We start from the raw sequence: 17,506 nt of genomic DNA, 5'->3' as shown, positions 1-17,506 counted from the left end.
TAGTAATTTACTGTCAATCAATAAAACGCTGAATGGCCTGTCAGTTTCTTTCCCATATTTTGATATTTTAGTGCTCAAATCTACACAGACATTGACCATGTTAAGGCATCGTTTTGTACTAAAGGGCAGCTGTGTTTTGAGTCTGATCTCTTGTACTGAAGCTCATGGTCAGATAACCCAGGTGGATCTGACCAGCTCATCAGAATCTTCATTGAGTCCATGCAGCTCAAGTGAGATTTTCCCTTTAAATTAGCAAAAGAATCTTTTTTTAAATGTTGACCTCCCTTACAGATGAGAGTAGATTATAGGTTACATTTGACAACCCCGTACCCTTGCCAGAGTGACCCATGAGGCTGTGCAGAGTGTGTGGCCTACACTGCCCATTGCCCATCACCTTTGTTTATATTAAGGTCATGTTTGGGCAATGGACACTGTCAGTAAGGGAAAAGGGTGGGCGGGGGAGGGGGCACCACTAAATACTTGAGTTAAATACGAGTTCAAATAGTTAAATGGTTATGGTGTTAGCTTTTTTTTCTCCCAATTTGGTACTGCCAATTAACCCACCCGTTTGCGGCTCCCCTAGCACAAGCAATGCTCCCAACACTAGGAGGGTAAGGAGTAAGGCACATCTCTTCCAATACATGTGAAGCCATCCACTGCCTCTTTTCAAACTGCCACCGATGTGGCATCACTGGGCAGCCAACGTGCTCTGAGGAAAGCGCTGGGTCTCCAGCTCCACCGCACCAGCTAGTAAACACCTAAGCCGACCAACATCACTTTAGGATTGATAAGGAGAGAGAGCGCCATCTTCTCACCAGGGGAGAACACGGCTAATTGTACTCTCTCTCTGACTCTCTCTCTCTGACTCTCTCGTCTGATGGCAAAATGGCATGGCTCTGAATTTAACCTCACAACCCCTGGGCCATAGAGGCAGTGCATTAGACCACGGAGCCACTGGGAGCCCCCGATAATATCAGTTATAATAAATAAAACCATATTACATTAGAAAAGAAAAAAAGGCACAATAGAGGCATTTTAAGACTTTTGGATCCAACTGTATTCACAACAATCTAAAAATAACAGATTTCTCAGAAGTGAAATTATTATTTTAATTACAGATACACATAAACAATAAACAACATCATAAACAATTCTGAAAAAAGAAGATACTATATATAAGAGAATATCATAAAAAAGCTCTAAGCATTGATTACGCAAACAGTTCAACACGTAACGCTGCTTTTCAGTCTTATAAATAAACTCCAGCTCATCTCGCTGTTGCCCATAGTGATCCTGATGACTCACTGGGCCTGTTATTCAGTCTTGATTTGGTCCTCATGTTTATGTGGTGTGTCCAGTGTGGTGAACAGCACAGACACATGATTTTTAAATGAGAGGAACACCTCTATATCAATCGAGGTATATAGATCACAGACAGCACTCTCAAAACCTCAACACTGTGGCGCTTAATGTCTTCACTCATAAATTACATGTCCAGGATCTTGGCGTCACCAACTCCCAGAATCCAGTCTGCATGTAGAGAAAACATACATATAGGGATCAGAACATCAGAACAGATGCTTCTTCATATATTTCCAAAGGAACTCTGCTCCAGCAGCTCCACCAAGTGGCCAACATGGCTCTAAGTTTAACTTCTCCTACAGGAGCGCTCATGTCTATTTATAGCTTTCTGTACTCTCTGGCTCCTGGGCCTTTGAACTCCATCAGAGCTTTAAGTACTTCTAACACCATCTGTCACTTCAGTCATACAGCTCACAGCTGGAGCTTAGCTGGTCTTAAAGAGTTAAAGCATGACTAAATCCTCAGCAGAACATTATACATTATACCCTGGTTGAGTAATCTACCATGAGCTGATCTACACTAACAAAAGGTTGGGCACACCTTCTCAAAGATTTTAGGTGTTTTATTATTTCAGAATGACGGTAAATGTATTAATACACTGTGTGACGACACCTTCATACCGCTGCACCACTGTGAGCATCCTAGCCAACTGTGCGACAGGGTTATACAGCAGCTCCACTGTGGCTGACAGAAAGTTCCAGCAAAAGTGGTGGAGAATGCTAAGCGCATTATTGGTACACAGCTTCAGCATCATCAGGGACTCATCCTGTTCTGTGCCACACTGTGTGACCTTCAAAGTTTTGGGAGAATATATGGGAGCATCCTTGCCACAACCAACGTCTTTCCATCATTTATTAAAACACAGTGAATTGTACGTTGTATACTTGGAAACACTGTGCATATTTCTGTAAAATGTTCATATTCCTAGTATTCATATTTATGCACATTGTACTCTCGCACTCTGTTGTTTTCACAGTGCTACTTTGAACTTCTGGTAGATGCTAACTGCATTTTGTTGCCTTGTACTTTTACTGAGTAAAGACAATAAAGTTGAATCTATCACCTCAATGGAGAAAGTATTTCAAAAACCTTTGGTAATACCTAATTAGTAATATATCAAATAATTATTATATCTTATATTTGCTTAGATTCAAATTATATATATATAGGTGTATATATATATATATATATATAGGTGTGCCCACAGTGTATTAATGCATTTTAAAAACACACTTTGTAAAAATCAGATTTTTGGTCTTAGGCCAGAAACATGCTCAACGCAAGTATACAAATGCAAGAATGCCCTGCAAACACACGGCCCTGCTGTACAAACTGAACCTGTGTTCTTATGTTACTGTGGTGGTTAAACACTCAGCACTCAGGGGGGCGATAGAGGACAAATCAATCAAAACTGGTCCGCCATGACAGTAGACTGGGATAAAAGCACTCCTGCGGTACAAGGCCACCTGACTGTTGCTATAGTGTCCCTTGTGGCATCGCTCAGACTGCAGCTCATGATTGTGTTGCATTATCAGATGCACCGTGACACATTTTTTAAACCCAGTTTGCGTAGCTTGAAGTGTCTGTGTTATTACATATGTGACACAGATCTGACGTTTTCAGGGTTGGACATCCAATCTTTTAAAATCAGATTTGAGTCACTTTCATATGTGCTTCAACATTGTATATGTATCCGGCGTGCGGCATGAATTCAATGTTGGATGAGGTTTCACGCGTCTATTTGCCTGTACTTATGCACTTAGTGCTGTTGTCATCAGCCAGCACCGGCATTGTGGCAAAACAACAATGGAGGAGAGGAACAGCTGACAGAGGCAATATACATAAACGCATCAGTCCGTGCATAGGCAGTGTTCCCAGAAACAGATACAGCTCATTTTTACATTTATAAATGTGAACCATCAGGAACCATCAAAAAATGTTCATTGATTAATAAGGCTTGCAATGTCAACATAGCCTCAGTGGAAACACCCGCATGAACGAAGAGGTCGAGACTCTTACCCCTGTACGAGGACAGTGCACCTGGGCGTACCACTCTAGGCAGTACAGGCACACCTGCACACCTTGGCCGATGAACAGACATGTCCACATGATGATGTTCCAGGCAGGACCCTTGCGCTTGTCGTTCAGAGTGAAGTTGAACACCCCTGACGGAGTAAAAATGACACCATGTTTCCTTCTTTGAAATTTAATGAGAGCAGGACTCACTCACATTATTAACAAAGCTGCCCTTTCAAGAAGGGGTCTCTTACCTCCAATAATCGCGAACAGAAAGAACATCACAGGGTAGAAGAAGCCGAAGCCCATGGTGAAAGCATACTCATGAACAAAAGCCGAAATTGCAAACACAGAAATTGTGGCGACTGAACGGAGACGATGGCCCGATAGCTGAAGAGGAGAGGAGAGAATGTTGAGTGGGGGAGTAACAGTCCTGGGGATCCTACACAAACCCATCTGAGCCAGATCATACAGTCATGTTAAAAAAAAAAGCCATGGACACCCCATGAAGGCCTTTGCATGTTTAACATGTTTAACTATATGGACATTAGTTTGAACAATACTGAGAGACAGAAGTAATATTGCTAAACCTGATGTCCTCATTGGGGTTGGGGGCTGTCCAGGCATATTTTAATGATGGGGTATTTGATGGGGTATCAGCTATTTTAATCCCAATCCAGTTCCGAGTCTATTTTAACCACTGTGTTCGCAACTGTGAGAGCCATTTTTAAACAACCTTTAGAAAACTCTCAATGAAGCGCTCTGTTTTACCAGCGGGAGAACCGCTCACATTTCTCTGTTTTTAAACCAGCACTGAAGAACTCATTCAGAACTGAATGGAGGCTAACGCTAAAGCTAACCTACACACGCTATAGAAACCCAAATCACACACTGCACATTCATCCACTATAAACCAGTTATTTCACATCAGTAGTTGTAAAGGAGCTGTGAGCTGAGTTTTATAAAGGACAAGCACCTAGGCTTTTTTCTGTCCTGGCACCGAAGTGGTGGAACAAACTTCCCCTGGGTGTCGAGTAACTCGCTGTCTTCAAACGCAGACTGAAGACCCACCGCTTCTGAGAGTACTTGGGCGAATAGTAGAGTATTATGGTCTCCTTATTGACATGTGTTTGGTAGTGTTTAAGCTTAGAGGTATCTTAGAAGTTTTAGTCTACTCAAACTAGAGGTTATTCTTTAGTAAATAGCGAAGCACTTTTGTAAGTCACTTTGGATAAGAGCGTCTGCTAAATGTCGTAAATGTAAATGTAAAGGATTGGTCAGGGAGAAGAGTCAGACTGGATAATACGTTTTATAGCAAATTATAGCATCTACCATCAAAAAGGGACTGAACAAGTTTGGCTTTCATAGGAGGTGAACAAGGAGGAAAACCTTGCGGTCAAAAACTAAAATAAATTCAGGGGTAGACTCAAGATTCCTCTGTCCAAAGTCCTGGTCTCTGTCTATGTGTTCTTTGGTAAACTTACTGACAATAGATTTTAACATGGGTGGAATTCAGCATCTTACCCAGAGGAAATCCCGGTAGGCGTAATAATAAAGCCAGTCGTGCACCACAATGTTCCAGGTGCGGTAGTAGTTGGCAAAAGAGGTGGAATTCCACCAATCCTGATCAAAGGGAATGGATAATATATAGATGATTAGCTTTATGGGCTGAAATGGACTGATATGCTTTAACCCACTGAGAATAAATGAAGTTAGAATGAGAGAAAAGAAAAGAAGGGAGAGATTGTGTGAGGGAGTGAGGCGCTCACTTTGTAAAACATCCGGTCAGCGAAGCGCAGCATCTCGGCAAAGGCATTGAGCCAGCAGTGCAGGAAGGCAAAGAAGCCCAGCAACAGCATTAGCATACCTGACAGAGGGCCACAAACACACACCACCACACAGCTGTTGAAAGGAAGCTGTTACAGGACTTTGAACTGGCGTTTAACCAAGCCCCTCCGCAAACATACACCTTCTGCTCAGTGCCTTGTGCAATCAGTCTAAACAGTGCTATTTAATCTGGACGAGTACATAAACACTCCCACTCCCTATTTCATCTGTCTATCTGTCTATCCTCACTTCTGTACAGTTGCACAAGGTATTGATAGCTCAAGTACTTTTTCAATATTGCTATTTGGAGAATTGGTATTGAGTGTTATTGATTTTTAAAAATGCAGTTGAATCAAAACAGACATTTCTCTGATCAAGTATCTTTGCCATAGTATCTTTTGGTGTTGAGCACTGTGATAAGTGAAAAGGGCCTACAAAAGACTAAAATACAACATGGCAGTATAATTATTATTAATATTTCTGACTGGTGAATATTTTCAGGCTCAGTTTTTTACGAAGAATGTGAGGCTGTGCGGGTGAGGGAGACAGAAAGAATTATGTATAAATGGAAGCATGAGAGTACATGTCTATGTGTTACAATCTTGTCAAACATACTCACAAATTGAATCTATCAATAATTCAGAACATTTGAAATGATTCCGGATCTCATTTCCCACAGATCAATACTGTCTATAACTACACATGTAACTAAGCTGCTGCGTTCTCTTCACTGGCTTCCTCCATCAGATTCAAAACCCTGACTCTGGCCAAGAATGGACCAGCGCCTCCATGCCCTTTGAGCTTCAAGTATGGCTCGGGTTGACCCTGCTAAATACTTTAAATGTAAATGTCTCTTTTTTATGATTTATTTTAGGAATATATTTTGCTCTCATTATAAGCAATATAAAAACAGTTCATGCTAAAGGGCCAGTGGGCCTGCTCTCTGAATTTGGTCACTTTTGGAGCTCTGTTTCTCTGCTATTTCAAACAGTTGCTTTTGATGTGGTCAGTAATTGTTATGTATTGTAAGTATTGTAGCTATTATAAGTTGGAAATCCCAGTAATATGACAACTGAATGTATTAGCCTCCATTGTGGAAGGTACCTGGTAAGGTTGAATGGAAGATGGCCAGAACCAGAGTCCGTGTGCTGAATGGCCGATTGCTCTTGTTCATTAACACAGGAATACACAGACGCACCAAGATGAAGTAAAGGTAAAACAGACTGGCCAATATCTACAACATAGAGAAGGGTCAAAAAGGTCAGAACAAGGTTTTCACAATTCTCACCCCTGCCTTTTCACTACGCTCCTTAGCTGCTCAATGCAATGACAACATTTTGCACAAAGACTGCTAACTTTGTCCCAGTTAATATGATAACAGAGTTACATGGTATCGCGTGATTGATTGTAGGGTGTGGGTAACAACACTGCCTTGCCAGTGGCAGACTAGGGTTCCTTTCTCCATCCAGGCAAACACACCACACTACACTGATAATAGTCCTTGGGCAAGCCTCCTAACACTACATTTGCCTGCCTGTGCAACATGATTTATTCATTGCTGTCTTGCAAAAACCTTGTATCTTTATAATAGCAGCTTCACAGGAGAAGGAGAAACCCTTCTTAACTTTTAATGGATGTCTATGTAAAAAGATTCAATTCCAAGTCATTTTAAAGTATTTCTATTGGTCCATTCATCATGAACATTGGACACAAAGTAAAGCACACATTATGTCAGAAAGCGAAGACAGCTAAACTATGTAAATCACTCTGGATAAGAGCATCATCCAAATGCTGTAAATACAAATACATGGACAACTATTTTAAAGGATTATTTTAATGACACCTTTCTGTGTTGATTTCCATTCTGCCAGCAAAGTGGCCACTAGGGGGACTGTAGAAGGAGGCTACTGTTGGCAAAGTTAGGGAGTTTAGCAGGAGCGAGATAAATCAATCAGACTTACCTTTGCAAAGTTCCTCCACACATAGTTCCATCTTATGTATGGGTTTCTGTTAATAAAGAGAGCAAGAACACTAAATTGCTCAGCAGATTAGCTCCTCATTACATGATGGCAGTGATCTAAGAGGAGAGGAGTGGGCTGGTGATGTTAAGAGTGAAGGGTTTTTACCGTGGGTATGTCTCTCTGTAGATAAGAGTTGGGCAAAACAGGAAGTACAGGTAGCTGGAAAGAGTAGGAAATCTGCAAGCTTCACCTGGAACACACAGACACACACATTTATATATATATACACACACCCAAAAATAGCATTCAGGGTCCAAACACACGTACACTATGTGTCCTATACATATATCTGTTTGTGGACACTCCTTCTACCGAATGCATTTAGCTACTAAGCTACTAAGTTGCACCCATTGCTTTTACAGATGTGCAAATGCACACTAATGGCTTGTCTAGCCTCTGTAGAGAAGTACTGCCAATAGATAAATTTGAACCTATTGGCACTATGCCTAATGCCAGGCGTGGGCTTAAGGGGAGCATTACGCTGTGGAGCAGTGAAAATGTGTTGTGTCTCTCAAATGATGGTGCTCCACCCAATACTTTTGGGAGAAGTTGGGGAGGCGGTGAGAGGGTGATCATCCAACATCCTGACCTCACTAACATTCATGTAGCTAAATGCAAACAAATCTTTACAGCATTGCTCCCTCCAAAATCTAGTAGAAATCCCTGTACAGTAGAAACAGTTACTCCAACAAAAGCCAGATTTTTTGGAACAAACAATGAATTAGCAGGTGTCCAAATACTTTTGTCCATGTAGTGTATGTCTTAGCATGCTTGGCCTACATTTCCACAGCAGATTTTTCAGTTGTCATTTGGCTCGGTCAGTATGAGCATGTGTATAGGTCAAATGAGTAAGCTTGGTGAAATTACCTTTCACAGGTTTGGCTCTGAGGACCACCACAGCTGTTTCCCGGATAAAGGAGTAGCTCTTCATTAGGAGTCGGATCTGTGGAATTGCAAGACCGGGTTTTTAGCAATTGTTTTAGCATGACAAATGTCTGTATAGCCTATAACCTTACTATCTATTGCTTTCATTTTGGACAAAAACAATAGTTTTATGTGGGATTAAACCACATAGAAATCAGCAAATATGACACATAAATACTCTCTATGCCTGCATTTCTTGATTCAGCAGAACATTTTGGCACACTAACTATCGGCTAGATTTGGCTTAAAAAATAAACTATAGGCTACTACTTGGAATCACCCAAGCTTCTTTACTTTTGACATTGTCATATTTATAATATATAGCAGATCTCCTTAAAAAGCCTATGTTCCGCCGGTGGGCTGAAAGTGTGATTACAAACTTCTATTACCAAATAATATCCCCACCACGTCCCTGTAGTTACTGAGTAAATCACCTTAGTCTGTAATAAGCCTTCTCTCCAGTATTTTCACACTATATTAAATATGTGACTCCTTTTTTCCAGTCAGTTTCTCCCAGTTCCAGAAAAGTTTTTAATATAAAAATTTCATCTGGCTGCTAAGTTTCATCTTCGTGGTTTGTGAGTTAGTTCGTCTCAATGTACTTTCACATTCTGTTCCCAAGAGAGAAAACAACCAGTTTCACTTTGTTTCATATCCAATTTCTCTGTATCACTCAAAAACTGGAACATCACCACAAGCTACATTTAAGCTAATGAACCCACATATGGAGGCAGCTTAATCTAAAGGGTACTTGGGATTGTCTTTAATAGTACCCTGCTGACCTTTGGCCCCTCCCTTGCTGTTATCTCCATGTCTGATGAAAGCTGCTTTACTCATGTGGCAGTACTGTAATAGGTGGCTATAGGCGCCGGCGTTATCTGTGTAAAGAACAGTGAGTAATGTTGCACTTTTGTGTCAGGGTGGGTGACGAGAGTGGACTTTGGACCAACAGTAAATGAAGGATGCTGGCACAGAGTGGTTCCTGGGCATGATGCAAGCAGGTGAGTGATTGTTGCTTGTTGATCATTGATATGATTTGTAGTTCCTGACCAAACAGTGAGCCAGCCAGGATGAGCAAAAGTCAGCAAGGTTTTAAACAACAGCTTTTCAACAACATTTGCTTTAGACAGTGTTTACACTGCAGAAAATATAGCATAGCAAGTGAAAGCCTCTTAAATCTAGTTTAAATATCTGTTATTTCTCCTTTTTAGATTTTTCTAAAAACATTAGATAGATAGATAGATAGATAGATAGATAGATAGATAGAACATTTTATGTTCTAAAAGCGTCTTATTCCAATGACTGGCGTTTTGCTTGTTTCAGTTTTCAGTTTCAGTCTCTTGACAATCGGTATCGCCAAATGATTTTTTGTAAATGAGGCAAAATTATGTTCCAAAAGGAATAAGACCCTTTAGTAGATATAGTCACTCAAAACAAATTGAACATAAGCTAATAATGAGTTTATTAATCTTATAATATTTCTATAATAATCTGAAAATGAGAAATAGCAGGTATTTAGACTAGATTTAGGAGGATTACACTAGCCAAAGTAAACTTGTAGTTTGCATTGCACAATGACTTAGACCATAGTTAACAAAACAATAATCAATAACTTCTTTTCACTTACTATAAGAAGTTACTAACATTAGTTAGTAACATTAGTTACTAACATTACAAAATTACTTAACATTTTTAAAAACAGTTTTTACAGTTTTTAAAAATGTTTTTTTTTACACACACAGTGACTGTGAGCAGCCATTGCTGCGACACCCGGGGAGCAAAGAGGATGAAGGGCCTTGCTCAAAGGCCCAGCAGTGAGCAGCTTGACAAGCCCTGGTATCGAACCCACAACCCTGTCCGCAATAGCCCGGAGCTCTAACTACTAAGACATCACTTATACGCATTAAAAACACCCTAATTTCCCCTAATCCTAAACCTTCAACATTCAAACCTCAACCTCAAGACTAAATGCAATTCTGATCTTAAGCCTGGTTCAATTCCAAACCTTAGGCCTAATGCTGCTCAACAGAAAGGGTTTCCCCAGATTAGTTTGAACAGATCATTTATAGGGGGCTACTGAAATAAAGTACCTGTTCTAGGATGATGATAAGGCGTGATGCTGGGGGCAGCTGGTAGTGCACAACCACAAACACTGGGAAATACCCCAACACGCCCATCTGAGCCACCAACAGGATCCCAGCTGTGGCCACTGATACTGACGTCTTCCAGCTGCTGTGGTGGTACAAGTCAGCCCACTGGTTCAGAACATGGTACGGCCCCAGGAAGGTGTAGCTGAACATGATGAACCATGCCCATATGACAGTTCCCAGCTGTCCAAAGGCATAGAAGAACAAGTCGAAATCTAGAACGAGCCTGAAATTAGGACACAACAAGCGGTTCGATGAACACACTAGTAGTATAGCTGCCAGCATTTCTGAAAAATCCCAATTGTTTAGAATAGGAATAATGCACACCTTCCCTGGTCAATGTAGTCCACCACCAGTGTGCTTATGATGAAGAGGAAAAGAGCAGCGATGAACATGTGATAGATAGTCCTGACGTGATTGATCTCAAACAGCTCACTAGAGCGAGAAAAGGGGGAGAGAGAGAACCACAAGCGTGTCTGAATAATTATTTCGTTACAAATAAACAGTGCTTCATACACTATATGGACAAAAGTATTGGGACACCCATTCATTTATTGTTTTTTCTGAAATCCAAGGTTTTACAAAAGAGTTTGTCCCTCTTTTGCTGGAGTAACTGTGTCTACTGTCCAGGCAAGGCCTTCTACTAGATTTTGGAGGAGCATTGCTGTAAGGATTTGATTGCATTCAGTGACAAGAGTGTTAGTGAGGTCAGGATGTTGGATGATCACCACCCCACCTCATTCCCAACTCCCCCACCTTACACCACTGCTCCATCGCTCAGTGCTTTACACCCCTCTAGCTCACACCTGGTAATAGACATGATGCCAATAGGTTCATGTTGATCTGCTCCACTAAGTCTGATTCTATTGGCAGTACTTCTCTACAGGGACTAGACAAGCTGTGTGAGGGCATTTAACATTTGTGTCAGCAATGGGTGCAACTTAGCTAAAGTAGCTAAAAGTATTCTTCAGAAGGGGTGTCCAGAAATATTTGGACATAATTTTGTTTTCTATTCAGACTTACTCGAGTATTGATCGTCTGGCCACAAACACCTTCCCATCCTCCATTCTGTGCCTGAAATTATATTATATTTTTTATGCATGTTTTAGCAAAGAACATTTTCATCATGTTAAGGTTCCTTTAGCTTTTAAAAGGTTATTCACACTCAAATGTCTCTTTTAAAAGCATGGTTCATTCTGCAACCAAATGTGGATCTTCTCTGGCATCGCTTTCCATTGAACAATGTGTAGCACCTGTGTTTTTACCCCATTGGTTTTACAAAAATGTGGAAATGTTTTTTGTTTTTTTTTTCTATTGTGGACGAGATTCCATCACCATTCCAGCCTGAGCGCTCTCACCTCCTTGCTTTCTCATCAGTGTGTGAGTGTGTATTCCCGTTTGCGTTCGACTGTGTGCTTTGGGAGAGGGACCTCAGGGAGTCTGTCAGTGCTTTGTCCAAGACTACACTCATCTGGGCCTTCACTTGCTCAATGACCTCTGATTTTATTCTCTGTTCAGGGAACAGTGAAATCATGTCAGGTTTGGCAGCACATTGATTGCTTTTAAAGCAGTGTATGGTGACCTGGTAGGTTTATGAAGATTATTTAACAACTAACAGATCTAAATCATCCAAAACTCAAGCCTAGAAGAGAAGGTCTTGCTTACCTCAACATGTCTTGCCCATTGTACCATGTCTTCGGAATGAAACTCTGTGCTATTGGATTCTGGAAGGTTGCAGATTAACATACTTAAAATCCTCAAGTAATTGTACAGTGTGACTATACTTACATATTATGTAGGAAGATTTGTACTTTACTCAAATACAACTGAAACTGAATACTTCATACTCAACTAGTTAAACTCAAATTTCTAATATATATATATATATATATATATATATATATATATATATATATATATATATATACTCCTGAAATTTCTAATTTTCTCCAAATCTCAAAAACCAGAAATTAATTTTCTCCCCTGCCAATCAGTGAAGTTGCTGCTTATTTGATTACATTTATTTTAAAAGAAAATCCAGACTAAGTTCATATCAGGGTAAAAAGATGCCCATTAGTATTTCAAATTACTCTTTGTGTCTTTCTGCATCAAACCTCCAAAAATGTGATTTAATAAAAAATCTGTAATATTAAATAATTACATATTGTTAAAAAATAATATAAAATAATGTTAATATAACATGTTAGTTTTATATATGTGAGTGTTTAAATGTTTAAAAGTATATTTAAGCCTTTATATTTATATACTTTTACTGGAAGATCAGTACTTATACTTTCACCTAAGTACAGTTTCTGACACACAAACAGACATGCATTGGCATATTTAAGCATAATTGGTTTACATTACAGTTCCCACAAGTCCACAGGTCCAGCTACTGTTGACTGAACTAACATTTTCCAGGACCCTAACCTTCTAATGCGTTAATGTTTATGTGTAGTGGTTACAGAACTTTAGGGTCATAAGAACGTCATTTTATCTCAAGGAGATATAAAAAAAAACTACCACTTGATCAGAAGAACTGCCAGTACACAAAGTCATACACACTAAAACACACCACATTCATCCAGACAGGATGTACAGATTCACACCCACCTTGTCTGACAGAGCCATTCTCTTTGGGAGAAGGGCTAGCGTGAGACGTCTTGCCACTCTTCCGATGCACCAAATTGCTGGTTGTGCTGTTGGTTGCCATGGCTGTTACAGCTTCAGGATGTTCCAGCTATTGTATATGAATTCTTGATGAGGTAAAACGAAGAAGACGTTGGAGAGAGATGACAGATGAATGTTCATTGGTATTATACAGTACATTGAGAGAAGTGTAGAACATAATAGAACTAGGAGAACAGTACCTGCAGCCAAATGCATCAACATCTACACTTTGTAGACTCTTTTAAAGTCCTACTGACCTCCAGTTACCTGTGGTGTTTGTCCTGGGTATCACCCCCATTCACTGAGTTGTGTTACCACACAATGTAAACAATGATTAGTTTGCCTCTTCATTCCAGATAACATATAGATGAGTGTACAAGACTTTACAGACAGGTAAAAGGGGTCTTTGACTGAGAGTAACCTCTGTCCATCCCTGAGTCTGTGATGCTGGTGTCTTTGTGTGCATGGCTGACTCATACTGAACGAGAAGAAATATCTTATGACTCATTTTAAATTCATACTTTTGTCTTTCAAGACAAACCAATTGACTAATGAGCTTGTATTTGCTTTAAATTGAGCATGATGGTTATTCTTAGGTTTGAGCTGTATGTGTCTGTATGTGTCTTTTTATTTATTATTTAATATTAGAACAGCTGATATTATCTAATGTATCATTTTGTAGACTGGCAGAGCCAGAGACCACTGGCAGAGTTTTGTTAAATTATTGCAGCTGTGATTTCTAATGACGTAACTTGAATAGTCTGCCATCTTTTACTTCAGCAAGAACTGATTTGGAGAGCAATAGAACACAGCATCACTTAAGGCTGTGCTTTTCTTGAGGATTTACAGGTTAGGGACCATTTGTTAAACCATTTGTTATATACAATAAATAAGTCTATAAAAGTGCAATATGAGAACACTCATATTAACTGAGTTTAATACATTTAAGAGTGTCTAATGTTAGAAGGGAATTCACCTCAGATTTGAATGATATTTTCTTCAGTTTTTGTACTTGATGACATTTTAGTGCAAAAACATACATGACAAATGTTGTGGTAACTTTCTATCTTTTATAGATGATTAATAAACTATCAACAGGGCATCAGTAACACATCAACAGCATATCAGTGCAGTGCCAGAAGCATCTTCATACACTGAGGTAAATGTAATGAAGATGATCCGTTGATGCATTACTGACATTCAGTAGATTGATCTGTACTATTGATCTGGTTCATCAATTAGACTTAATATGGTACTTCTATTAAGCAGAACCTAACCCAGCCTTACCCAAAACCTAACCCTAATCCTTACCTTGACTTTAATCCTAAACCTAATCCTAACCCTAACCCTGTTCCTAATCCTAACCTTGACTTCAATCCAAAACCTAATCATAACCCTCAGTCTAACCCCAATCCTATCCTCACCCCAAGACCTAATCATAACCCTCACTCTCCCCCTCCCCCTAATCCTAACATTAACCTCACCCCAAAACTTAATCCTAACCCTCACTCTCACCCTCCCCCTAATCCTAACATTAACCTCACCCTAAAATCGAATCCTAACCCTCATCCTGGCCCTAATCCTAACATTAACCCTCATCCTAACCCTAACCCTAACCCTAAATTTAACCTTTAACACCCTTACCCTCCTCCTAATCCTAACATTAACCTTAACCCCAACCCAAAACCTAATCCTAACCCTCATGCTGACCCTAATTCTAACAATAACCTTAACCCCAACCCAAAACCTAATCCTAACTGTCTCCCTCGCCCTGATCTTAACATTAACCTCAACCTCAACCCCAACCCAAAACCTAATCCTAACCCTCAACCTGGCCCTAATCCTAACATTAACCTTAACCCCAACCCAAAACCTAATCCTAACCCTCAACCTGGCCCTAATCCTAACATCAACCTTAATCCCAACCCAAAACCTAATTCTAACCCTCAACCTGGCCCTAATCCTAACATTAACCTTAACCCCAACCCAAAACCTAATTCTAACCCTCATGCTGACCCTAATTCTAACATTAACCTTAACCCCAACCCAAAACCTAATCCTAACCCTCATGCTGACCCTAATTCTAACATTAACCTCACCCAAAACCTAATCCTAACCCTCATGCTGGCCCTAATTCTAACATTAATATCACCCAAAACCTAATCCTAACCCTCATGCTGACCCTAATTCTAACATTAACTTCAACCCAAAAAAACCTTGACCCTGACCTTCATTTATGTTTATGGGTCATTGCCTTTATCATCTGTACAATAAAATGCTGTCCTATCGGTTTGGTAGCATTTGAGCACACCTGAGCGAAGAGCACACTGCTCTACACACTTCAGAATTTAGCCTGCTGTGTCTATCAGTCTGCTCAGTAATCATCAGTGGCCCAGTTCCATTGGCAGCTTTTTCTGTATTCATTCAGCTACTTTACGTTTCACCTATTGACCATCCAACATCCTGACCACACTAACTGCTTATCAAGTAATTGTTTAACAGAGACACAGTGAAAATGGCAGTAATTATGAAAGTGTTCCAAAACATGCAATATTTTTATTAAAGCTCTTGAAGTAAATCTGGACATCTGCACTTTAATCACAAAATATGTCTTTATGGATTTCTAACTACATTAACAGCTTTATGTAAATATGAATAAATATGTAATCTTTTCTATTTGGTTTTACTGTATGTTTATTATTAAAGTTAAGCAGTTAAGCTCTTTGTTTAGTTTATGTATCAAGTTTCATTAGCATTAATTGGCATTTTGACAATATTGTTTGTCTGTATTTGTTTATTCCTTCTTCTTTTTCTTATAAACATCAATAGATGTCTATAAGAAGAACAGGAATAGACATAAACATACATATTTATAGTTAGCTTCACTCCCTCTCAGACTATACCTGTCTCATAAATGTACATATCAGAGAATTTCTAGAGATCCCTCCTGTCTTTGTATATTTGTGTATATTTTGTATTATTTAATATAATTTTTATAACTTTATTTTAATATGTTTAGTATGTATATAGTTTTGTCCTCATGTAGAGTATCAACCTGAGCCTCACCACAAGCATTTCAATGCATAAATGTTCTGACATGTTGTGCAAATGACAAATAAACCTAAAAATTGAAAGTTGAATTCTATATACTTCTATTCTATATACTATTGTATAATATGAAATATATAATACATAATAATACAATATGTAATAATGCATTCTAATTAAAAGATGACTTAAACAGTCTTGGTCAGAGCTTATTATTTTTGGGCAACATGTTGGACATCACTGTTTAGTCAGTCATAAATAAACCTTTGTTTATTGTGTAGCTGTAAACCTTTTGACCTGATGAAATACCCTTTCTTTCTCTCTCAGAACAGAATGCTCCAATCCAGAGGTAATCCATTTTAAGTGAATATATATTTTACATACATGTAGGCTTGTGCATTTGCACTAATGTATTAAACATCTGTAGTCATTTCAGTTCAGGTTTGAGGAACTTTTACAAAATTATATTTGTTATATATTATTAGAACAATTTGACTCAATTTTACCTTTAATAACTTTAGTATTACAACAGAATCCGCCTACGTTTCCTGATTCTACACTGCTATATACTTTACCTACGGTTAATGAAACAAACAAACCACTGCTACTCATACAGCTACTCAGAAGAATGGCAATCCAACTTCAAGATTATACTTCAAGCCCTTAATACTTAATACAACTGCATGATTCACAGACCTGCATGAAGGTAAACCTCGTCCTCTTTTAGCTCACCTTTCTCGTGAACTTCTTCTGCAGCTCAGATCCTCCACATCCTTCCCTCTGAGGGCCAGGAGTGCGTCCCGCCTGGAGTCTCCCAGATGTACTTGTGTGTTTAAGAACTCTGTCCCTTTGTTGCCTCCACTCAACTTTGCCCTGCTTTCTCTGCTGTCCAGTATCCCAGCCAAACTCCAGCTGCCGTGTCTTCTCCAGGCTCAGGTGTTATATGTGCTCTCTTATTGATCTGCTTGACCACAAAACTCCCCTTCGGTGATCTTTGTTGCTTCTGAACTTCATTTTTTAGGTCAGAAAGAAAGGCCTCTTCTCTCATTCTCTGTTGTTCAGTCCTTCGTTCTCTAAACAGTAACACTAAGGTTTAGATTGCTGATGATATCAGGGCTTGATTGCATTATCTATCGCTATCTGCATCTGCGCTGAAGGGAACAGGTGCTGCATGTGAATGTGAACTCTGTGCAGGAGCCTTATCTGCAGTAAGCTTTAAAGAGAGCACAGAACGAGATCAAGTTGGATTATATTTGTTTGGTTTTAGGCCAGACTCTCTCTGCTGTTGATGCATTGGACTTTAGTGCCATTGACTGTAAACTTATGGTAACTTTAATTGCTCGTTATCTCCCTTTAGTTACTGCCCTTTATGACCCAACTACATTTTTCTATTGTTATCTCTCTGTCCTTCCATTCCTTACCTATGCACTAGATGTACCACAACTGGATCTTGGTGAGCAATTGATTCATTTAAAATATTCTACAAAATAT

At 39.4% G+C, this 17,506-nt stretch overlaps 1 protein-coding gene across 1 annotated transcript; it reads right to left on the bottom strand.

Moving 5' to 3' along the window:
• Nucleotides 1-1,271: 1,271 nt before the first annotated feature.
• Nucleotides 1,272-16,783, bottom strand: soat2 (sterol O-acyltransferase 2). Its single transcript, XM_072684768.1, has 16 exons — nt 16,748-16,783; nt 12,911-13,053; nt 11,963-12,021; nt 11,656-11,807; nt 11,321-11,371; nt 10,625-10,732; nt 10,241-10,523; nt 8,094-8,169; nt 7,332-7,416; nt 7,167-7,212; nt 6,310-6,439; nt 5,148-5,245; nt 4,903-5,001; nt 3,633-3,768; nt 3,382-3,527; nt 1,272-1,530 (listed from the first exon to the last, which is right to left on the bottom strand). Exons 2-16 carry the CDS (start codon nt 13,008-13,010, stop codon nt 1,480-1,482), a joined length of 1,620 nt encoding a protein of 539 aa, XP_072540869.1. The 5' UTR covers nt 13,011-13,053; nt 16,748-16,783; the 3' UTR covers nt 1,272-1,479.
• Nucleotides 16,784-17,506: the final 723 nt, after the last annotated feature.

This window comes from Salminus brasiliensis, chromosome 7 (genome assembly GCF_030463535.1).
Source record: "Salminus brasiliensis chromosome 7, fSalBra1.hap2, whole genome shotgun sequence".
NCBI lineage: Eukaryota > Metazoa > Chordata > Actinopteri > Characiformes > Bryconidae > Salminus > Salminus brasiliensis.
This window is presented reverse-complemented; position numbering and strand designations above follow the sequence as displayed.